General features: G+C 35.4%; 1 protein-coding gene across 2 annotated transcripts in view; it reads right to left on the reverse strand.

Moving 5' to 3' along the window:
• The window catches only part of stol (voltage-dependent calcium channel subunit stolid), a 483,866-nt gene that overhangs the window by 215,915 nt on the left and 241,884 nt on the right, over positions 1 to 26,067 (reverse strand). For both annotated transcript variants that reach the window (XM_081742355.1, XM_081742354.1), the window contains exon 3: positions 15,815 to 15,925. In XM_081742355.1, the coding sequence (XP_081598481.1) occupies positions 15,815 to 15,925 (111 nt within the window). The remainder of the gene's footprint in view (positions 1 to 15,814; positions 15,926 to 26,067) is intronic.

Here is a 26,067-nt window from a genome sequence, read left to right on the forward strand (position 1 = left end):
TACTTCTATTATCCACAAAGATTATACTAATTCGAGTCACATAACTAATTCGAGTCTAAAGGAAATCTCGACGATATTTCCTTATTCTTGAAGATTATAGTGTGACAGACACTCATTGAAACCCAATGGAAATTTCATGGGTATTATCCTTAAAGATTCTATTGTCACAGACACAATCCATTGGAGTTGAACGGAAATGTCGTGAGTATTACTATTGTCCTTCAAGTTTCTACTACGTCAGACACATCCCATTGAAATTGAATGGAAATCTCGTGAATATTTCCATCCTTAAAGTTTCTAGGGCGATAGTAAATGTCCCGAGAATGTTCGAAGAACGTCCTGTGGACATGTGTTTGTGGGCCGCTTTGATTCCTTTTATAATCTATTATTATTATTATTATTATTATTATTATTATTATTATTATTATTATTATTATTATTATTATTATTATTATTATTATTATTATTGCAATCATGAAGAACCGGCTAAGTATTCTACTGGAATCTAAGAGGCACCTAACTTCATTTAAGTAAAACCTGAGGAATAGCTCTGAGAGCAGCTAATAGGCTAATGATGTAGCTATTATCTGGTAGACAATGCATCCTCTGGTCCGTCATTACTTTAGTTGGTTAAGTAACGCCAGCAAATGAAGCATTATTTATTTATTACACGTAGCCCCAGAATTAGAAGAAAAGCTATTTTACACCAGAAAACAATGGTCATAGTGAAACATGCGAAGCCACTTCTGGAGATGGCCAAGACCTATATTAAATGTATACGACACGAAAATATAACTGAAGAAAATTCGACCCTTTCTGCTGGTTTGGCAGCTCGTGTGCGCGCCTTTGGTACAGGGTTTCCGGCAAGAAAGAAAAGAGATTTGAACATATTGTGGTAGTCGGATTTGCTGATCGTTTCCTGTAGCCTTGGCGCTGAACAGGGACGCTAAACTCCAAACAACTTACCAACAGAAATTCGGATAAAACTTAATAAGGCTTTTTGTCCGCAGAATACGAACCCTGAACCTCCGGGTTTTAGAGAGATAACTTATTACTTCCATCAACATCCACTATACGTAAAGTGTAGTTTTAGTTCAATAATCATAATAATAACAAAAGAAAATATTAAATATGATTGTCTCATAATACTCAAGAAATTTCTTTAACAATAATTTATTTAGCCTACGTTTATCTCGCACGTAATAGCATCAGTGTAAATTTTGGTGACGTTACAGGAGAGATTGACTCTAATTGGCTTTCATTTTTCTAACACACACATACACACACACACACACACACACACACACATATATATATATATATATATATATATATATATATATATATATATATATATATATATATATATATGAGTAGTAGTATTTTGTTTCTTATAATCGTATCGTTTGCAGGCAGGTGGCACCCTACTCGGGGACCCGCAGCGAATGAAAAGCAGAACCCACCAAATCGATCGCTCTAGAATCTCGGTACCAGCCACTCTTCAAAACCAGTGTGAAAAACCCTTTCGTTTCTCCTTCTTCTTTCTATCTATCTTTCAAAATGGTTGTGTGTGTGTGTGTGTGTGTGTATAGATGCTTTGAAAGGTATAGAAGAGAAGAAGCATAAGTACAAAGGGAAAAGGAAAAAGAAAGAAAAGAAAGGGAAAAGATGAAGTTATGGATACGAAATTGCCGATCAATGCGAAAGTTCCTTCAAAATCATTCAACCTTATAATATTTCCTTCTTCTTCCTTTCTTTTTTATCTATTTTTATTCCCTTTTTGTGTGCGTTTTAGATAGAAAGAAATGTGTCTTTTTCTTTATAAATATAATATTTAGCTAAATTTTCCCGTATTGTTCTCATAGAACTCATTTTAACCTTTTACCTAGACAGGGTTTTCCCGCCAAAATAAGAAGACTGATCCTTTAATTGAACTAGAAACAGCACCCAGACTTTTAAAGACAAAATATTTAACAAGAATTTTAGGAAAACTAAAAATGAATTAAAAAATTGCGATCTTGGCCAATAATTAGTTTTAGAATCAGGGTTCACATAATTTTTGAACGGCCCCTAAATTTTGTTTTCGTAATTTCTATGAAATAAGCACATCATAATGAGTTAACTAATAGTTTGGGTTTGGCTACACTATATGTAGTTCTCCAGATATAAGGAATGCAAGGACATTTTTGATTGAAATATATTGGATCTTTTGATTCAAACGAAAAGTATTTTACGTATTAGGTTGTTCCATATGAAATGACTGTTCTAGTACATGGGTTTTATTTATGTGATAAACACAAAATTTCTGAAAATGTTTAATCAAAGTATGCTCCATTCACAGTATATCAATACACTTCTCCCATCGACTACAAAGTGTTTTTTTTTTTTTAGCCAGTTTCAAATAACACCTTAGTCTTAAAGTCAATAAATTATTTAAAGACTGTTACAACAGCTTTCTGATTGACAAAGTGTTTGTTCAACAATTTAAAGAGATGATACGCAGTAGGGTACAAGCCTTGTGATAATGATGAATGAAGCAAAATTTTAAACTTAAATTCTTTAGGTGTCTGTAAGTTGACAGGCGAACATATGGTCGTGTATTTTCGTGGAGAAGAATTATGCTTTTTCTATTTACCAAAGCTGGCTCTGAAGACAACATTTTTTAATGCATAATATCAATGTTTTGACAGTAATACTGTATATTTGAGGAGTAGGCTTTATGGCTCAGTGGTAGAGCCTTTAAATCCGGAACATGGGATTCGTGGTTCGCTCCCTGCTCGCGACAAGTGGGCATTATGGTGGATCCGTGTTAGTGGATTTTCTCGGGTTCTCTTACTTTATTCATTCCACCAGTTTTATTCTTTTCCATCATCACCGTCTCCTTTGGACTAGCCGCCATAAACGTGGGACGTAAAGCTGAATGATTTAATGTGTATTTAAGGGTTTCATTCACTCCTAAGAAACTGTAAATGCATAACTCCTCTTTGATTTCACCAATCTCTCACTCCAAGCTTATAAAGGAGTGCACTTCATCTTCTTTTATTCTGAAAGGGATCACTAAACTGAAACGAAACTTAATTTATATCTCATACAATGGACGTCTTTTAATTATTACGTAGAAACACTGTTATTTATTTATAAATACTATAGTTATTTATGTTTTATTGATGTAAGTAATTTTCAAGAAATGCATTGTCAAAGCAGAACGATTACAAAAAAAATGTTCGTAAACTTTTAAATTTTATTTTAAACATTGAACGCTCTAAATAATTGACACTTTAAATATTTAGCGAGCTAAATAATTAACATATTATGTTTAACTCTCTAAATAACTAACGCTTTAAATATTTTACACCAGGCGCGCACCCAGAAATTGTTGTTGGGGTTCCAAGCTTTGGGGGATCTAATACTACAAGCCACTAGGTCTATCTACAATTAAACCGGTATCTTTCTGCACCCGAATAATAGGTAATTGTAAAATAGGTCTACGTCCATCTATGTTTTCAGAAGAAATGATAGAACTAGATTAAACTAACTAACTCTATGGTCTATGGAACCCGGAGGTTCAATGCCGCGTCCACAAAAGCTCTCCACTGACTTCTATCCTTAGCCAATTGGATCCAGTTTCTACTTTGTATTCCTATCTCTGCGAGATCCATCTTAATATTGTCCTCGCATCTGCGCCTAGGTTTTCCTAATGGTCGTTTTCCGATTGGTCTTCCAGTAAAGACTTTGAAAGCGTTTTTACTTTCTTCCATCCTAGCTACATGACCTGCCCACCTAAGCCTCCTAGACTTGATGACCCTAACAATGTTTGGTAAACCGTATAAATTATGTAGTTCCTCGTTATGAAGTTTCCGCCATTCCCCATTCCCGTTCCTCTTGGGTCCGAATATTCGTCTCAGGATCTTGTTTTCAAATACTTTCAGTCTATGTTCTTCCCTCAGAGTAAGCGAACAATAAAAGAAAGAGTACCGTAAACTGGGGTTACTTGGAAAATCTGGCGCTATTCGGAAAACTGACATTTTTGTGCTAAATGATATAATAATGAGAGAACTATGACAGATATTTCGTTTCCTTCCAGACCAATGAAAAGTAGGCACTTAAATGAAGCAATATGGATGGTTATATATGCGGTGTCCTATTTGGAGACTGGTATAAAAATTCTCACAGCAATTTATACTTTTTTGTGTTTTTTGAATTTTTTGTAAATTGACCCTGTGTTTCCGCAATGAAAAGTGATTTTTACCTGGTTTTGCTATATGTAATTACTTTCAGTAGTTTCCTAATGAGACAAATTAGTTTTACATTTCCACTTCCTTTCTGGGACAATCTGTGGCCGTTTTGTTATTTCCTTCTGTTTTTCTACTAAAAATGATGATATTGATCAGGGGATAGACAACGATGACATTATTGAAGTTTTGCCTAACCTACCTACAACTACAGAGAACAAGTTATTTTTCCATGTGACTGCAGCAAAGAATTTCAATATGTGAATTTTTGTCCTTATCGTACTGTGTTACATTTTTTATTATTATAACAGTACCATATGATATTTTTGCAAAGAGTCGACATAAATGTACACTTGTAAAAATGGTACCATGTAATTTTGTAAACCAATGTAAGGCAATTACTGATTTGATACATACATAAATTTCATCAAATTATGTAGGGCATGTTTTAGTGTCTTAAAGAAGTCTCAAGAGCTTACGCGTGTATGGCATTTGTCAAAATTTCCCTTGCATTGTTTGAAAAAGTACCGTTTATAAAGCATGTTGTAAAACAGTTTTTACTGGTTCTGTAGGTCTTCAGGAAGACAAGCTTACTACTGTAGTTAGTTTAGATTGGTTCAACAATTTATTGTGTTTAACTAAAAGGTTGTGCAAAAGGAAGTCTCTTTTTTATTTAAAACAACCTAGGAATATATTACTATAAAATAAACAAAGGCATGTTGCATATCAATCTTCTCAGGAAAGTGTGATCTTGCAAGTGGTTCTTTCCATATAGTCCTATCTTTCACACAGTCCTTATCAGTATGAAAATACATATTTTCCAAGTAGCCCCAAGAGCGGGTCTACCTTGAAACAGCACATTCTGGCTCCTGGGAGGTTTCAGTCTCAGAATAATTTTGTTATGACTGTAGGAAAAGGGAACATGAACTAAGCTCTAGAAACATCACAAGAAGAAGAAAAATTAATTGCAAAAAATTACAAAGGTAATATGGAAAAGAAAAAATCGAAGTAATCCCAGTTTACGGTACAGATGAAGAGTAAGATCAAATTTTCATGCTACATCAATCACTTCCCTGTTACACAAGTATAGCTTAGAAAATGTAAAAATGTATGTTGAGTTAGGAAGTTTTTGGGGGTCCCGACCCGGTGGCCCCCCGTGAGTTCACCCCTGTTTTGCACTGTAAATAATAACTTTGTAAAAATTTAACATTCTAAATGATTAACATTTTAGACATTTAGAGCTCTAAAATATTTGACAGTCGAGATGAGTTAGGCTTAGAAATGAGCTGAAAATCGTTCTAATCTCAACAAGTACGTTTTACGAAAAAAAATAATCGTTGAATTGATTTAGTAACGTTTACAGTAAAAAATTTGTGTACCAAATGTTTGTTAAAAAACGTCATTACTTTTAACGAGCTGGCAATAGCGTTTTATTAGGAGTGAATGAGCTACGGGGAAACAGGTATTATTGTGTTGTATGTTGAAAAATGGCACTAAATTTGTTTGAAACACCCCCTTTATGTTCTCATCATATCCTTAATTTTTTTAAAAAAGGAAGGTGTGTGATATTCTTTCGTGACTCTTAATCCAGTAATAATTGGTAAGAAATAAAATACAACACAATAAAAATTTTTTTTAGCACTTTCTGCTAGTCAATTTTCAATTACGTTAAAAAATAAATGACTATTTCCTTTCTTCTATTATCACCATAACGTTGTGTTCCCCTTCTCCTCCCAGCACCCAACGAAACCACTTATCCATCTTATAATACATCGTTTCCTGGAAATACTTTTCTTTGTTCTGATGAATTTCTTCTGGTTACTTTTTTTTGGTTCCCCTCCCACTTACCCCCTTGGTGTGCGTGGAAATTAAATCAAGAGACCACCACAGATAGAGAATCCACCTTTTCTTTTCTTTTTCATCTTTTCCCCCTTTTTTTCTCTCATTCAAACACTGAAACACTTTGTGTGTGACCTCTCTTTATCTCCCTTCTCAGGGGAACAGTTTATAAGAAAATCCCGACCACAATACCTGACAGACTTTTTTTCTTTTCTCCGTCTTATGCACCTGACCTTTTCCCAGGACCTCTGAGAGGGAAAAAAAGAAAGCGAAAGAAAACGAAAGAAACTCCTTCATTCTATCTATCTGTCCATAAGTTTATTGCATTTCTTTCCTCCCTTTCGTTTTGTCTTTTCAAGGAGCTAGCTAGTAGGTTTAGTGAATTTCACCATCAAATCCTATGATTGATATTACTTGTTTGCAACAGGAATATTGAAGAAAAAATAATTCACAGAATATATATATATATATATATATATATATATATATATATATATATAACTCTTCTTACATTGTTTATACTGACCTGTATTTTATTGTTATGCTGTTCTGATCATGCTATGAAAGTTTGATCCTAATTCCTCCATTTGTCTTCCTTTTGTTTTATTGTTATGCTGTTCTGGTTACATTATGAAAGTTTGATCCTAATTCCTCCATTTGTCTTCCTTTTGTTTTATTGTTATGCTGTTCTGGTCACACTATGAAAGTTTGATCCTAATTCCTCCATTTGTCTTCCTTTTGTTTTATTGTTATGCTGTTCTGGTCACACTATGAAAGTTTGATCCTAATTCCTCCATTTGTCTTCCTTTTGTTTTATTGTTATACTGTTCTGGTCACACTATGAAAGTTTGATCCTAATTCCTCCATTTGTCTTCCTTTTGTTTTATTGTTATGCTGTTCTGGTTACATTATGAAAGTTTGATCCTAATTCCTCCATTTGTCTTCCTTTTGTTTTATTGTTATGCTGTTCTGGTCACACTATGAAAGTTTGATCCTAATTCCTCCATTTGTCTTCCTTTTGTTTTATTGTTATGCTGTTCTGGTTACATTATGAAAGTTTGATCCTAATTCCTCCATTTGTCTTCCTTTTGTTTTATTGTTATACTGTTCTGGTCACACTATGAAAGTTTGATCCTAATTCCTCCATTTGTCTTCCTTTTGTTTTATTGTTATGCTGTTCTGGTTACATTATGGAAGTTTGATCCTAATTCCTCCATTTGTCTTCCTTTTGTTTTATTGTTATGCTGTTCTGGTTACATTATGAAAGTTTGATCCTAATTCCTCCATTTGTCTTCCTTTTGTTTTATTGTTATACTGTTCTGGTCACACTATGAAAGTTTGATCCTAATTCCTCCATTTGTCTTCCTTTTGTTTTATTGTTATGCTGTTCTGGTCACACTATGAAAGTTTGATCCTAATTCCTCCATTTGTCTTCCTTTTGTTTTATTGTTATACTGTTCTGGTCATACTATGAAAGTTTGATCCTAATTCCTCCATTTGTATTCCTTTTGTTTTATTGTTATGCTGTTCTGGTTACATTATGAAAGTTTGATCCTAATTCCTCCATTTGTCTTCCTTTTGTTTTATTGTTATACTGTTCTGGTCACACTATGAAAGTTTGATCCTAATTCCTCCATTTGTCTTCCTTTTGTTTTATTGTTATGCTGTTCTGGTTACATTATGAAAGTTTGATCCTAATTCCTCCATTTGTCTTCCTTTTGTTTTATTGTTATACTGTTCTGGTCACACTATGAAAGTTTGATCCTAATTCCTCCATTTGTCTTCCTTTTGTTGTAATGAAATGAAATCTTTAAGTTTAACGTCCCACGGTTAGGCCGGTTAGGCTAAAGGAGACGATGATAATGAGAAATGAGTGAAATGGTGGAATGAAGAAAGTGGGAAGAAAGGGAGAACCCCGAGAAAACCCACGAGCACGGTATTTGTCCACCACAAAGTCCACCAGGGACCGAACCAGGGACCCCAAGCACCGGAGGTGAACGCTCTACCACTGAGCCACCGCGCCCCCCTTTTGTTGTAAGATAGACCATGGCCGCTCCATTAGAAATTTGTACCAAAGAGGAACTACGAGCAGTGATCCGGTTTTTGTAGTCGGAAGGTGTATCAGGAGAAGAAATCTAGCAAAGACTTTGGGCACAATACGGGAACAGTGTCTACAAATAAAAATTCCATAATGGTCGCACAAGTGTTACGCACGAAGAGGGAACCGGACTACTGGTGAACCGTTTTTGAATTTTTCAATAACATCAAATTGTATGAAATAGTATAGTTGGCAGGTTCAATTCAGGTTTAGCGTTCCTTTCAACACCAACACTATACAAGACATGAATTTACAGCTTAACGTAGGATCCGAAACACATGGACTCTCACCGGGAATTGAATCCGTGTCTCTTACACCAAAGGCACTTACGCTATGCATATGGCACGAGGGAACTCTAAGCAGATAGTGGTCTTTTTCTTCGACTTTCGAGTTTTTAAATCTCATCTCCTAAAATCAGGGGTAAAAGTGAGGCGGAATAAGGGGAACGTCGTTCCCCACTTGCAAAAAATATCCATGGCGTTCCCCAGCTGCTAGAAATTACAATTTGGAAAGATGGGCACGGGGGATGGCGTGATGGCGTCCCCCTACCTTTTCAAATCTACTTTTACCCCTGCCTAAAATGGTTTCATATCAGATCAAAGGAACCCATGAGAAAAATTAGCTGAATTGCATAATATTAATGCAAAGTGACCTCTAAGCTTTGAATGCATTTACAGTACAGCCTACAATAAGAGGTAAAGGTACATCGTAAAGACAGTTATAACGTAATAAATATATATTACAAAGGTAGTAACTATTAAATGATAAAAATAAGTTGGAAATTACGTTAGATGTGTATTTACGGGGAAAACCTACCCCAAAACGATGTTAAAAGAATAAAGAAAGTAGGACGGAAGAACACCGAGAAAACCCACGCATAAGGTGCTTGTCCACCATCAAAGCCACTTGGCGCGAACTGGAATCGAATCAGGAACTCTATGCAACAGAGGTGAACGTTCTATCACTAAGGCAGCGCGACCTCCTGTTTAGGAGGCAAGAGGTGAGTCGAAGGGACACGATAGCACAGTCGTAGAGTGCTCAACAACTGTTCGAGGGGTTCTTGGTTCGATGCCAGGCTACTTCGTGTCCGTGAATTTAATCAAGGGTTTCTCGTCTGCTCTCAAATTCGACTTCTTTAGCTGCAAGAGCAAAATCTAGAAGCGTAAAACTGCAGATTTCATTTAAATTTCATTTGAAAAGTTGTGTCTGTCTCGTCTCGCAAGGATATGAATGTGATGTCTTGGAAAGTATTTACATGTTTCTATTGGAAACGGTCTGTCTAGTAATGTTGCCAGATCTGAAGATGAAAAGGCAGCGAGATTGTGATCCAAAGGTAGCGCATTTAAACATAAAAATGAATTATTTTGCAGCTATAGGCTACACTTTTACTAATCATATATATACTGTATATGGTGGAAGCACCTGGAGTTCGAAATACGTCAGTTATCTGGGTTGGCTACAGTCAGGGGAGGATAGAATAAAATATATGACCTTTTTGATTTTCAAGGAAATATGTTTGCTAAAAAATTAATTTCATACGCTCTGAAATACACTTTTCAACGTTTACAATATTCTTTTTCAGTGTTATTGATCAGTTTTTAGGTTCAGATGCTAAATTCTTTATCTGAGAGCTATGAATTTTGAAAAGTTTTATTGTAACCAAGGGCGCCCATGTTGTGGTTTCCAGGGGGGCAAGTATGAGCGACGTTTCAAAAATAGTTTCAAATTTTGCTGTAACTAATGTAAAAATTCTATTGAATTTTCGATATTCTGAAGTACAATTTTCTCTAGGGGCGAGCGCCCCCTGCCTCCCTGATGGGCGCCCTTGATTGTAACTCCACTTTATTGTCACTGTATTATCCATATTAACATAATGAATAACTTTTTTTATCTCAACTTACTCATTATGTTAATATGGATAATAGAATAACACAATTAAATGTGTGATGTTCATGTTTACAGAGCTCGGTAACACTTATAAGCCTAGGCATTAACTGAGACAGCAACACGATCAGTGACATTGCAACAGCACAAACTCAATAAAAGTCTAGGGTTGTCAGATCAGATTAGGAAGTACTAAAACAAGAATTGAACTAGTATCAAACATGTTACTTTTATTAAAACTATTGTTCATTGTGAATAGAATACGCAACAAACGAAACTTATTAAAATTAACAAAATAAAATTAATAATTTGTGATTTCCTAGCTCATTCTTAAGAATTATAACCGGCAGATAATTAAAAGTAGCCCCAAAAAATAGCTTGTCGCCCAACTTGTAATTTTCGTAGGAAGAACACCTAAAAAAATATCCAATCTGCTACTTGTTGCTCAATCTGGCAACATTGATATCTAGTTTCGTCTTACGGAAAACCATAGCCAGTGGCGTATTTAGAGGGGCTACCGGGCTTAAGCCCCCCGAAATCTTACTTACTATAGTAAAGTATGAAATATCTTACAGAATTTTCACATTTTCAGGCAAAGCCCCTCCCCCCGAAAGTTAGCAAAGCCCCCCCGAAACAAAATTGTAAATACGCCACTGACCATAGCTATGATAATATGTCTCTATCTCTCTGCTAGCCAGGATTACATGGACAAGACTGTACGTAAAATTATCCCGAAAGAGGCAAGAAAAAACATTGTTTTCTCTCTTTATTTTTACTAAAAAATTTTTTTCGCTAATCCAAAACTGAAAGAGACAAAAAAGAGAAGATATTACGTGTTTCTAGTTACTTCCTTAGCAGCACGAAATTGCATTCAACAGAATATATATGGAAGACCAAAGGACAATGGACGTAGATATTTGTACTATTCTTTATATGTATTGTTGGTCATAAATTTTAACGTTTTACTTTTGTTATTTATACATTGATAAGGAAACAAAACTATGCATAAAATATATATTACAACAACATTACAATATATTCCATATTTGTGTGTGTGTGTATGCGCATGTAGAAAATATCGGATTAGTTAGAAAAGCCAGTAAGTCATGTCAATTTTTCTGCATTACTTTCTTTATATTTTATGTTTTCCTCACTCAAGGTCAATCGAATGGGAAATAAATGCTATATTTAAATGCAAGAAATAGAAACGTTGAACGGCAAGAGAGAGAGAGAGAGAGGGAGGGAGAGAGAGAAATAAAACTATAAGAGTTGTGAAATACTTTCGTTTCTTCGTTTTATAAGAACAATTTCTTTTTAAAAGAATATATATTATTTTTAATATCGAATGTTACTGGCTATTATTTTAAAATTAATGTCACTTCAGGTTTTAAATCATGGTTTCTTATACATGAATACCTTGCATAAATCGGTTTTAAACAATTTGCATTTTGCTTTTTTCTATTACACATTTAAGAGTTGCCAAATTGGAGTTTTAACCACTAGAGAATACTCCATGAGCATTGCCAGAACGAACTTAAAAAAATAATTAATTTTTCTTATTAATTTCCATTGGCTTTATGCTAATTGTTCTATGCACTTTATTATTATACTCATTAAACAATTCTTGTGATATATCTATCCATTTATAATTTGCTTGAGTACTAAATTTTTTCCACATGCTTTGTTTAAGAGTTCTGTTAAAACGTTCTATGACATTGTTTTACGAAGACACATTCTCAAAATGGAGGGCTCGAAATTGAACAATTCGCGAAATATGATTTCTCTATGAATTACGGTTCGCGAGATATGGCTCCTTAGATCTCCCGAAATCCGAAATTTTGACCAATATCTCTGGCGCGAAAACTCTACGGTAAGAGTGGCGCGAAAACTTCCATTGATATTTTTTGCTGCTCTATCGAATATAGGACTTAAAATTTAAAAAATCTCAAATAAAAGACACACACACATACATAGGGACGTACGCGGAGGGTGGGACCCGGACCCCCCGACATTTCGACTTTTGTGTAAATTTAGCCTAATTTTAGAGGCAATTTTAGAAATGTTAATATAAAATACCCTCCTATGGAGTTTGGATCCCCCGAAATAAATTCGTGCGTACGCTACTGTACATACACATAGACATAGAGAATTCAGTAAGGAGCTTTTTAAGTTCGTTGAAAATAATCAAATAAAAACAGTAATAGCATATATAGATGGAAATACTGTAGAAGTATAGTCGATCTGATTTGCTTTGATTTTTAGTTTAGTGTCCTTTTTTCAGCAGCGAGGCTATATGAAAAGTGGACCAACAGTTCCACCTGGAATCCGAACCACATGAGCTTCCGCTGGGAATCGAACCCGTGACTCCAACGCCAAAGGCGCTTACACTAACCACTTAGCCACGAGGGAGCTCTGAAAAGTCTAGTCGAGTATTGGCTTGTGATATGATGATATTAACTACAATTTATAAAAATAAAACACGGTAGCTCAGTGGTAGAATGCTCACGTTTGGTGATGAGAGGCCCCACATTTAATCCCAGGCCATGTGAGTTTGTGGTGGACAACATTGTGTCTGTGGGTTTTCTCTAGATTCTTCTGTTCATCCTACATTCTCATTCCATCGTTTCCTTTTAGAAACATCAACTTTCTTTATTCATTCGCTTTATTTAGTTTACCGAATATATGTTGAGGGCAGAAAAGTTAAAGATTTAAATTTTATGTACAAATGAAGAAATTCTGTATATATTTAATTAATAACTTAACACTATGGCATAACTAATTTGTTCTGAAAGTCTACGAGGTGCAGTTTATACTTGGGGATGAGTTTTCTCTTAAGATTTTCTCAGAAACGACTCAGACGATTCTCTTCATATTTCATAAATAAATATTTTATTAATAATCTGACAATATAGTATAACCCACGTGTCCTGAAAAAAATCTATGAGGGCTAGTCTATTCTTGGGGTGAGATTTTCGGACGATTCTCTCAAAAACGACTCATGTCTATTTGTTCATATTTCATTAATAATTCTATAATATTCTGTAAAGTATTCATTCCAAAAGAAAGTCAAAAGGGGTAGTTTAATCTTGAAGATGAATGTCTTTTTAGATACTTTCTTAAAAAGAACCCAGGCGAGTTAGGTCCTACTTCATAAATACATATTTCATTATTATTCTTATAGTGCTGCATAAATCAGTTCCGTGGCATAAATCAGATCCTCGAGTTATACGGAATATTGGAATTGCTCTGTTTGGTGATCGTCGAATTATAGGAATATCGAGATTGTTCTGCTTGATGATCGTCGAGTTATACGGAATATAGAAATTACTCTGCTTGATGATCGTCGAGTTATACGGAATATAGAAATTACTCTGCTTAATGATCGTCGAGTTATACGGAATATAGAATTACTCTGCTTGATGATCGTCGAGCTATACGGAATATAGAAATTACTCTGCTTGATGATCGTCGAGTTATACGGAATATAGAAATTACTCTGCTTGATGATCGTCGAGTTATACGGAATATAGAAAATACTCTGCTTGATGATCGTTGAGTTATACGGAATATAGAAATTACTCTGCTTGATGATCGTCGAGTTATACGGAATATAGAAATTACTCTGCTTAATGATCGTCGAGTTATACGGAATATAGAATTACTCTGCTTGATGATCGTCGAGCTATACGGAATATAGAAATTACTCTGCTTGATGATCGTCGAGTTATACGGAATATAGAAATTACTCTGCTTGATGATCGTCGAGTTATACGGAATATAGAAAATACTCTGCTTGATGATCGTTGAGTTATACGGAATATAGAAATTACTCTGCTTGATGATCGTCGAGTTATACGGAATGTCGAGATTGTTCTGCTTGGTTATCGTTGAGTTATATGGAATGCAGAGATATCGTAAATCTAGTTACCGGTAGTCTGCTATAACAATCTAGGGCAACGTAAGAACCAGTATAAAAAATAATGGTTAAAAAATAATATAAAAAATAACCACACTCATTGATACTTTTGTGTTATTCGTTGCCATACGTCGAGCTGTATGCCACAATATTATAAATAAAAAAATAACCAATTTCAAAATATTGTAAGTTGAAAATATTGACAACGTAAAGTTCTAATGTTTCAGTTCACAACACTGCATGTGTAAGTCAAAACCTGTATTTTTCAAAATGAATAGAGGTACTACCTAACTTATTTCGATAAGTTAGCGGATATGAGTGCTTCTATCCAGACTTAAAATGATTCTTAAAATAGATATTAATTTTTAGGAGAGGCTTTCTATTCAGAAGGTGCCTTTGTATTCGAGTAAACGTAATATTACTTGATTTATAGCATACTACCTAGGTTACGTTCTACATTTTTCCTATTCTTCATTGTATTTGCGTTATTCCTTTTCTTTAAAAAAAAAAAAAAAAAAAAATGGGCAAGTGAACTTAGCAAAGAGTGTTAAACGCGTTATGGAAGATATTCTTGTGTTTTACTTTTTTTTATACATTACAGATTTTTAGTTTTCCAGCCTACGGGTGTCTGTGGCTGGTATGACAGACTTTAGCTTAGTGATATGTGGCCAGTCCATCGACTCCCGTACACATTATTTAAAATTTTGGTAGAACGTGAGTTTGAAATCTCTTAATTTATGTAGCTCTCAATTAGCTTTTGATGCTACATGAGCACCGTAAATTCCGAGCCTTTATTAAGAATCAAAACCAGGAACAAGCGCACCAAATACAACACGTTAACTACATTTTTTTTTTTTTTTTTTTTTTTTGCGGAGTATCCAACTACACGTAAAAATTCTAGCGAAAATCTTAAATCTTATGCAACCTGTATAACAGTACTGCTTATTTGGTTGCATACTCAGTACCTAACAAGTACAATTAACGGTTCTGAGGAAAATAAATTGCTTAAAAGATTGTCGTAGCTCATTTTATGAAAATGAAATCTTTCAGTTTAACGTCCCACGATTATGCCGTTTTAGGCTAAGGGAGACGGATTATTAAGGCAAGTGAATGCTGATGGAAGAATTGGTGAAATGATAAATTGGAAGGAAACGGGGGTACTCCCGAGAAAACCCACGGACACGATGTTGTTTATCATAAACCTACTTGATCGAAGATCGAACCAGGAACCCCACATACCAGAGGTAAGCGCTTTACCACTGAGACACTGTACCCACCAGCTCATTTTATGAGATATCGAGTTATGGGCTGCCAGTTCGAAAGAAAAATTATCTGCTTTTGAGGGTGAAGATTATCATAATATTCGAATGTAACCATATTGTTCACACTTTTGTTTTTTTCTATATGTCTAATTGTTATTTGTTTGTTTATTCTTGAATACGTATTACACACACAGTAGCATTCAATTTTGACAGGGAGGGGAACAAGATCGTTCCCCACCATAAGCGTTTTATATTTTTCTTAGTATATTGGTACACGATTTATTAAAAAGGTATGTGTTTCTCAAACCCTGGCGGAAAGGGGGAATTGCCCAAATGATTTCCTTGTACACTCGTTACTTGTATAAAAGTTATAAATGTATCAAAATAAAGTGCATCTTATATCAAACGTTATTATATTATTATTTAATTTTATAGAATTTCGAATATAACTCTTGGTGGCATACATTAAAGTTGGTGTCTAATAGAAGAGACTGAGCGAACATACTTTAATTGCTTGTTGTATTACAATTATACACTATCCCTATCAAACTTCTTATGTAAAGAAATCAAACTTAAAACTTACCAAGACGGCGTTCATTTTTATATCCATCATATTCTTCACTTCTTGCGCCATCTCTCTGATTAGTAACAGCCCGTCCTTTCTAATGACTTCCACATCATCATGCTTATATTTCTGCAAATATATATAAAAATGTTAAAATTATTAATTGTCCTGATATTAATATACATACTAAAACAACATTATGTAAAAACTTATTTTACAAAAAGATGCGTATGCTTAGAATGATTTTATAAAAAAAATGGGAAGAAATATTTGAACTTTCATGTACTTTAATTATAAATGTGATCATATAGTAGTACAAACAGTACCGTGCCTTGGGGAAGGCGAGCGGTGCGACGACCCCCGGCGCCGAAGTAATGGAGCTCAAAATTCTGGAGAAAAAAGGAAAAAAAAGATAGGAAAAAATACTTGGAATATATGTATGGGGCGGCGGCGTATATTCTCGCCCCGGGGGCTGATTTTCCACGGCACGGCGCTAAGTACAAAGTGGACAGTACAATCGTAAGTCAAATTAAAAGAAACTATACAGGATGCAAGTGGCGTATGCAGACTCCAGTAGGTTATCTGAACACGTCACATGTTAATAAAAGAACTGAAGAACAGCGCATCTCTTAAAGCCGGTTATCCATAATCTAATATTGTATTAAGTGTTTGAGCAAAGTGGAATTTGAACGTGTACGATATCAAGTTGTATGGAACTTTTGGATTGGTTACAACATTTGATACAACTGTTCTAAAATAAAACATGTTCTATTTCTATCCAAATGTGAATAAAATAAACGAAACTCACTGTGCGGTGGCACTAAACGTGAACACGAGAAGCAGTTGAAATGCTTATTGATGCCTACAAGCAGTAACTGTTTTGTATAACTGTAAACTAAAACAGTATTAAAATAAATACCACCACCAAGAATCCTTGTAAAAATTGTGGTTGTAGTTGGGCTGGCAAGTCCAGAAACTACAGTTTGGTGAGCGTTCACATTTCACATGCACGGTTCATATTTCCAATTGCTCCTTTATTTTAGGATTTACGATTTAAACTGCTTACTTTTAAATAACTGCCTCAAGCGAGTACCGAGTTGTGCACTCTATGTCTACCAACAAATTTGACAATTGAATGAAGAAATGTAAACAAATGAGCAACAAAATTAATTTTTGTATTTGATCGTTTGTAATGTATGTAAAAGTTTTAGCCAAATTATTTGTCCAAATGACTATCAAAAGATAAAGTTGATACAATATTTGATGGAAAACTATGACCGTGTATAACTGGCTTAATGCGAGAAGTGGCCCACTTATTATCTAACATTCTTAACCAAGGATCTCATGAAATAGAGGATCTGCCCCATATATATCTTAATTCTATTAAATAATAAAGCAAAAAAACAACCGAGCATCGGCACATCTGATTGGTTATTCTTGTTTCCGACAACGTTTGATTGGCTACTTTCGTTTCCGCCATGTTAGTTGGCTCAAAACATTGCGATCCTATTGGGCGGAGTGGGCAGAGTAGGGGTGGAGAAATTGTGACGTATGGCTTCAAGATTTTGTTGTAAGGGCAGATCCTCTATTTTATAAGATCCTTGTTCTTAACATTCTTCTTCAATGATTCTATCATGTTTCTTTGAATTCTCTTTTATAGTTTTTATTATGCTCACCTCCAACATTTTTTAAATTTTGCTGAATAACTCCTAGACAATGAAGAACTTCGAAAATTTGGAAATATAGCCAAATACTATTTACAAATTGCTATTGAACAAACTAACTAGCTATTCATAATTTGCAAATTTGAAGCGAAACGATTGACCTTTATTAATTATATTCTTAGAATGTTTTAGTGCATTAATTGTTTTTGTGGACGAACACGACATGTAAAGAGTTAGTTTGTTTGGTATAGTTCGTTAACATCCTGATTTTATTCAATATTCTACGGTTATGTCATATTTCAACTCTATGATCGGCATACTATGTTCAAACGCCCTTCCAATGGTGTAGCGATTAGCGTGTGCGTTTTTAGTACACATGGCCCAGGTTCGATTCCCTGCGAAAGAGTACAAAAAATTTACTTTCACAATCATTGAATTTCATTACTAATCCGTCTTCTTTAGCCTAAAGCAGGGTTTCAGGACATGTGGTACTTCTACGATGATGGTACGTGATTTGCTGATGGCGGTATTAATAATAATTAATATGCTTTGGTGGTGCATCAGTGAAAAAAAAAAGGCCTAAAGGGTATAAGTGTGGGACCTTAAACTAGACATTTCATTTCATTTTTAGAGGACATACTTCATTCATTACTAAAATATGGATCATAAGGCTTAAAGTCACTGGTGGATCTATCCCGGAGCCGGGAGGCCTAGATCAACCACGAGGGATGCGCACAAGACGAGTTGAGACAGGATTTTCATGACAAAATTCGAGTCGAGACACGGCTCTTCCAATAGAAAAATATACATTTTTCGAGTCGAGACCACTTTTTCAGCACATTTTTGAGACGAGACAGCCACAAATCTTGTCTCGTGCGCATCTCTATCAATCATTTTTTTCGGGGTTACATAAATAATTTAAGCTATTATTTAAGTTTTTGAGAGTTTATAGTAAACTCATAATATACCTATGGGTTGTGGCTGTCCCTCCACATTTTAAATTCTAGATCCACCATTGCTTAAAGTATGGAATAATTCATTTATAATTATAAAGGGACAGGTGGCTCAGTGGTAGAGTGCTTATCTCTGATGCGTGACATCCCTAGTTCGATCCCAGGCGAAGTAAATTTGTGGTGGACAACGTTGTGTCCGTGGGTTTTCTCGGGGTACTCCCGCTTCTTCCCACTTTCTTATTCCATTAATTATTCATCATCATTCATTTGCTTTAATCGCCCGTCTCCCTTAGCCTAAGGGGCATAATCGAGGGATGTTAAACTAAAAGATTTCATTTAATTTCATTTTTATAACTACACAGTTTAAATACTTGATTCATATGTTACAGTCTATGTTTTAAAAGATCAAGAAAAAAAATTTGATTTTAGTCTCGGGTTCGATTCCCGCTGCCGAACTGACTGGGATTTTCCAGGGGTTTTCCTCAGTCCTACCAGGCAAATGCCAGGATGGTACCTACTAAACAGACCCTGACCGATATCTTCCCAAATCCTTTCCATTGTTATTGTTGTTGTTACATATCCAGCATAAAATAGCCTCTGAGCTGAATCGGGTGATTGTTAAATAAATAATAATAAAAAAAAAACTCTCAATGAGACACGGGCTATAAGTTGAGAACCATTGAATTGGTAGAATAAACTTTTACCTTACTTGGGTTGCTTGGATTGTTAGTCGCATTGTATTGTGAAATATATATATTTTTTCAAATCTATTTTTCTATTATTTCTTGGAATAACTATTTTTATGAAGTTCAAAGGAAAAGTTTGTTGCAACAATTCACTCACAAACACAAACTCAATCAATCTGTTTGTTAGACATAAAAGAACACAAACGTACTCTTATTTTGTTACGAGTATTTTATAGGCTTGTTTCTGATTACTTATTGGTGCTCGTTTTTCTGCCCAAGTCGCAATAAAGAACCTTTAAACGCACAACTGTAAACTCTCAGACAGCGCGGTGCGGCGTGGGAGTTAAGTGTTGCGTTTCCTTCTATTCATTTATTTGTTTCTAAGTCTGAACTGTTAATGCGTTTATGTGTGTATCTGTGTGATGGCTACTCAATGAATATTTGCACGATAAAAGGTTTCTTCAATATCTATTTACGAAGTTTAAATTGAACTTGGTAATTATACGTGCCCACGCTTGGATACATTTCTTTTTGTGCGATTTTTACACTGATATGAGGACGTTGAATCAAAATAAATTATTTCTAAACGTATCTCCACATGACGTCACAAGAATAATGACCTCGAAGTTGGAGTATTTGAGGTACTGCTTAAGTCAATAGTAAATGTGCCCACCCTATGAAACATTTGTAGGTATTACGTCACAGTGGTCCGCACAAAAGTACGAAGACAGAAAGGCGCAAGTCAAAATGGCCCCGCGAAGAAACGGCCCGGGTCAAAAGGCCCTCACGACAAAAGGGTCCGAGTCAAAAGGCCAACACGACAAAATCGCCACGCGTCAAAACGGCTCTTGTGAAAAGCGCCTGAGTCAAATGGCCAAGGTTACAATGTCCCCGCATTAAAAGAGTCCCATTAAAAAAAGGGGAGCTCCACGTCAAAAAAGCCTGAGATTAAAGTATAAAAATTCATATTAGATTAAAAACATTTTGTAGCCAGTACGTGATTTATTTGTGTTGAAAGAACATACATATGTATTTGTATACAGGGTTAGTTAAAACTATTGTGATAGTCCTATAATAACGATATATCTGGACGGAAGAAAAGCAAATGTTGCATGTGGGTATTGATGTGGAAACTGCATTGAATATGGGCGTAGACGATTATGGCAGATACCTTGGATATCACGCAATATTTTTGCCAACAATATCCACTTGCAACATTTACTTTTCCTTTGTCCAGATGTATGATTATTGTTTCACATCCTTGACTGTCACACAAGCATCTAAGATGACCAAGCTATCGAATGAAACTCTAGAACTAAGAAAACAGCAGAGCCTAAGCTAGAGGGGGGTGAAAGGGGGGATTGTCTGTAATGTAGAAACGCCCACATGGGAGATTTCTAGTCTGAAAAATTCCGTACCTGTAATATATAGCTACAGGGAGCTAAATATGTTATCCCTAGCCTCTAAGCCGACTCAGAATCAAGTTTACTCAATTTAGGCGTTAATCTGGGCCTATCGCAAATCACAAATGCCAAAGGTAGGGTTGAGCACGAGACGGGACGAGACAGAATTTTCCTAACAAAATTTGAGTCGAGACACAGATCTTCCAATAGAGAAATATACATTTTTTCTAGTCGAGACAGCACTTTTACAGCAATTTTTCGAAGACAGCCTCAAATCTTGTCTTGTGCGCATCCCTAGCCGAAGTCATATTCACCACTTATTCCACCATACCGGACTAAATGCAATTGATTTTGATTTAAAGTCCATTTTTTTCACTAAACTAGTCAAAACAGGTCCTCACTGTTAAAAGTGGGTTATGAATTAATACTCAAGTTTGTAGCTGAAACAAGTACCTCGCACTGAAATGACAAAGAGGCAGTCAATAACACAGCAACACTAACATAGTGAAAAGGGAACATAAGTCATTAATGATAAAATACTATGACTATACTTGCCTTCATATTTGAATGGAGTACGAAAATAATGATAATAAAAACAGAGAAACACCTTATTATCTTCCTTAACCGCTATTAGTTATGAAATAATCTAAAAGTTTACTGTAAAGTTACAACTAATTTATGTCAAGTCAACTGGCAAAAAATCACTGTTAAATTATACTACTGAAGTTCAGTAAGACGAGTACTATTGACAATAGAGGAACAAAATAAAAATACAATCAACAAAAGCAAAAATAAATAAATAAATTAAACTTTTCAGTCGTATTTGTAACAAACGTTTCAGCATCAAATAACAAATCATTTTTCTTGGAAAGTATAGGCCTACATCAACATGTTGAGTTGAGTTGATTTTGAGTTTAACGTCCCTTTCAGCAGCTAGGATGTATGAGACGGGACCTACTGATTAACGTAGAATCCGAACCACATAAGCTTACGCCGAGAATCAAACACAGGTCTTCCACGCCGAAGGCGCGTACGCTAATCGGCTAGTCACGAAGGGGCTCCGATACATTAATATTTATCTGACAGCACCAATATGTAATTTCATTCAGATCAGTACGATCTATCAATTCGATAGGTCTATGTCTCATCATTGGTCATACTGTTTTCGTTAAATCTAATAATATTGTGGAATTAATACTAAAATTATGATAAATTAATGTTTACATTCAAATGATGATGGATGGTTGGTTGAACTAAGAGCTTAGAGTCCCTTTCAGCATCGAGGCTATATGCGACGTGGACCTATAGCTTAACGTAGGATCTAAATCATATAAACTTGAACGGAGAATCGAACGCGGATCACCGCGCTAAATGCGCGTAAGCTAACAATGTAGACACAAAGAATCATTTATTCAAGTCGTATGCAATTTGCCACTTCCACCTTGAAATTTTGTTTTAGAAACGTGTACTATCGAAAAAGTCGTACTTAATGAAATCTTCTCGGTTAGCGAAAAGTATCATTTCAGTGGTCGAAGGAACCTTTCGATGAAATGAGAGTAATTGTAGTCTCGTGTGACAATGGTGGTTTACGTATTGGGAAAAATTCCTTTCCGAAACAAACAATGTGAAACAAGGTTTGAGAACGGTTGTTTGTTTTGATCCACAAAACCTAATAGAAGCCATTCCTTAGATGCGTTTTAATTAATAGGAAGGAAGTATCACTTGATACGAGACAATCGTAAACAAAACACTTAAAATGAAGGAAGAGCCGAAATTGAAAGAATTTCAGGTTACTTAAAATTGAAGAACAGGAAATACTTTGAGTATCTGTGACAATACTATGGTTACAACAATTTTCAATGTATCTAGCCAATACATTTTAATATTAAAGTTACTTTAGTTTTCAATGTGGAAAGTTATGCTCTCCAATAACTGTGTTATTAATATGGTGGCAATATCCATATGGCTACTCTCCGCCCTTTGATCAAGCGGCTAGCACACGTGTCTTTGGTGTGAGGGGCCCGGGTTTAATTTCCGATGGGAGAGTACTGACCGCATTGCACCTTAAACAGTAAGTTCAAGTCTCATATAGCCTCGTTGCTGAAAAGGGAAGCTAAACTTCAATGTACAAGCAGACAAATACTCGTGCGTCCCGTTCAAGGACTAACATTCAGGTTTGGAGTATTGGAAATACACAAAACTGTATTGCAGAAACTAACTAACCAGGTTGCTATTTTTGCAATTTAGTTTAGTTCTTTTCCACCAGCGAGAGTGTATGACAGTACATAGCGTAAAAAATAGGATATGGGCAATTACTCGATTTTTTATCCAAGACGAACATATCTACTGGGAATCGAACCAGAGTTAACAAGTGCTGACAGCAGACACATTTATTAGTTCGGGTATTCCATCAAAAGTTTACAACCTATCTTCAAAATGACTACAATCATTATCATCAAAATTCTCGTTTACAACTCTCGTTCAAAGGTCTAAAACACAGAGTAAGTGTTCCTTTCTTGCGGTATTTACTAAAAATCGTGCTTTTTTCCATTATATACTAAACAAAAGCTAGCGTACTTTAGAATCCATGGTTCTTGCTTTAATGCAATTCAGTCAGAGAACTAAAAATAAATAGCGCTAATAAGTGAACAAACTAACATTATTGTTTATGTAACATTATTGTCATTTCTGAATTTGGATCCAAACCTCGCCATTGTCACTAGAACTTCTCGTACGCGGACTTCTTGCCAATCGTACCTGAGGAATATTTTTTTACTTTATTCCTCCTAGCCAAAAATTACTTCCCATTTACTACTAAATATTGGACCTTTATTATTACATAGATTAAATAACAACATAATTGCGGAATCACAGTAATAACTCTACTTTTAACGTCTCTGGTTTATGCCTTGCAAAGTAAAAATAAGGCATGTTAACTAAATACGAAATTGAGTTGAGTTTGAGTTTAAAGTCCTTTCCTGCAGCGAGTTTATATGAGACGTGGATCTACTGATTAACGTGGAATACAAATCATATGAGCTAAAGCGGGGAATCGAACCTGGATCTCCCACGCCAAAGACGAGTATGCTAACCGCTTAGCCACGAAGGAGTTCAATTGAATACGAAAGATGATGGAGAAAGCAACGGAACAAGGAAAGTCTATGAATCGGGAGAATCCCTAGAAAAAGCACGAATATGATACTATTTACCACAAGCTTGTATGATCTTGCGTAATGTAAATATTGTTTTAATTTAATGTCCCACTATTATGTCTGGCAATGAATCAAAGCAATTACTATGAAAGGATTAGTAGAATAAGAGTGAATCCTGAGAAAATCCACAGACACTATGATGTCCACCGCATTCTTAAATGGTCTGGGATCAAACCAGGGACCCCTTACACCAAAGATGAACCACTCTACCACTGATCCACCGTGCTCCTTTATATAATTTGGAAACAAACCACAAATGGTTATTACCAGAGGTGAGTGCTTTACCATTGACCCACCTCTATGTCAAGGGAAACTAATTTGAAATATTCTAAGTATGCGATGTACTTCTGCTATATCCTGAAAGTAGCTTTTTCTACCTTATTTGTAACCTTGAGACATAAACTCAGACTTATGAGCTCATAATTAAAACATTGTTTTAAATTGTTTATTCCATAAGGATACGGCACACATTACTAAAGAGATTATGATAAAACCACCAACTGTGGTGCTATCTCTGACACAAAATTACTTAAGCACTCATCGCGTATGTATCCCAGAGGCCTTCTTGTAGCTCCAGATTAACTTCTCGGCTCCTCGCTCATTACCTTCCCTGTGGTGGGATCACAAGTTCCACCGCGTCGCTCCACACAATGGGAGAGACAAAATTATCCCTTAATTGAGTCTTGCCTTCCAAAATGGCCGCCTCTCGTTTGTTCTTACTTTGCGAAAACGTAACCCCTTTTCTTCGCCATTTCTGCTATCGTTGGACCAGAACCTTTGCCATTTCCCGTAATCACATTGTTGTCTAGGTAGGAATCGTGATTTCTATGCCGCCTCCTAGCTTAAATGAAATGTTATTAAATTTTGATTCCAGTACATGTATACAGGACTTATGTACGGTCTCTCTTTCGGATTATAGATGTACTGTAAATACATACATACATAGGCTTGCTTATAAAGCGTCATACAGTTCACAAACAAACAGCAGAATCGATAAATACACCCTACGTCGGCAGGCACAATACAGTGTATAGTTAATGTTTATCAGAGAGCAGTTAATCCTAGCAGAGAGCAAGGAACTGTTTAGTTTGAATACTCTACAGCAGTGGTTCTCAACCTAATTTTTATCACGGCCCCTATTTTATCATATCCTCTTGCTAGCGATCCACTTATAATTTCTGGTTTGTAATAAGCTTATGTGAGATTTTTAATATACCTATTGTGGAGGTCTCACGATATCTATCTATTTCTATAATAGTAGAATCCATTTCTTGTATATAGTAGATGCAGCAACTTCTCTAAAAGCAAATGGATTAAAACCAAATTTGGTCACCTCATTCATATTATAAATATCGAATCCGATCGGTCATACTGTTTCAAAACGGAGGCCGTTGGAAAATTTTAAAAACTTTACAACTACCTTAATTTTGGGTCATATGATAAAAAAAAAATCAAGTGATTTTTAATTCGGACAGTTGTTAAAAAAAAGTTATTAAATATTTAAAATGACTTGATAATGTGCGTTACGAAGATTAAATCGGACATTGTCGCACTAGTGAAATCACACCAATGCTCAGATATCTCATTGGCTCTCAATTTGAATTGTATTTTAATATGCAAGTTTTGTTGCATTTATACTTTTCTCGTATTTCAATCTGCAGTTCTCATTAGTTTCATATCGTACCTCTTTCATTTAAATTGATTTTTAAACATCTCTGGATCTCTTGAGAACGTTTAGTAGATATATTTTTTTGTTTTCTCAACAGTATGTATAAAAATAAAAATATGCCTATCAGAACAAAATTCAAAATAATATTTAAAAATATTTTCCGGTATTCGATTCTACCCCTGCTTTACAGTATCACCTCATCTATTGGTAACAAGGAATGTTTTAGGATTAGTATTAGGAATTAGATTTCTGGGCTTTTGGCATCTATGGCCATATTAGCCCGTCACTAGGATTAGGAATAGAAATTAGATTTCTGGGCTTTCAGCATCTATAGCCATGTTAGCCCGTCACTAGGATTAGGAATAGAAAATATATTTCTGGGCTTTCGGCATCTATGGTCACATTAACCCGTCTCACATATGAAGGATGACGTCCCTCGGCTATCACACTACCCGGAGAATTAGAGAGAAAGTAAGAAATGGGGAAGGAAGGAAGCGACCACGGATTAATTACCATCCCGGCATTTGCCTGGTATGAATGAGAAACCCCCGGAAAACCTCACTCAGATGGCTGGCCTCACAAAGCTGTTACACCTTTTCGATTGGGAATCGAACCCAAAACCGCTCACAGTAAAGATGAGTGTGTTAGCGATTACGCTACGTTGCGCAGCGGGGCCACAAGGAA

The sequence above is a fragment of the Thermobia domestica genome, chromosome 16 (genome assembly GCF_964235325.1).
Source record: "Thermobia domestica chromosome 16, izTheDome1.hap1.1, whole genome shotgun sequence".
Lineage (NCBI taxonomy): Eukaryota > Metazoa > Arthropoda > Insecta > Zygentoma > Lepismatidae > Thermobia > Thermobia domestica.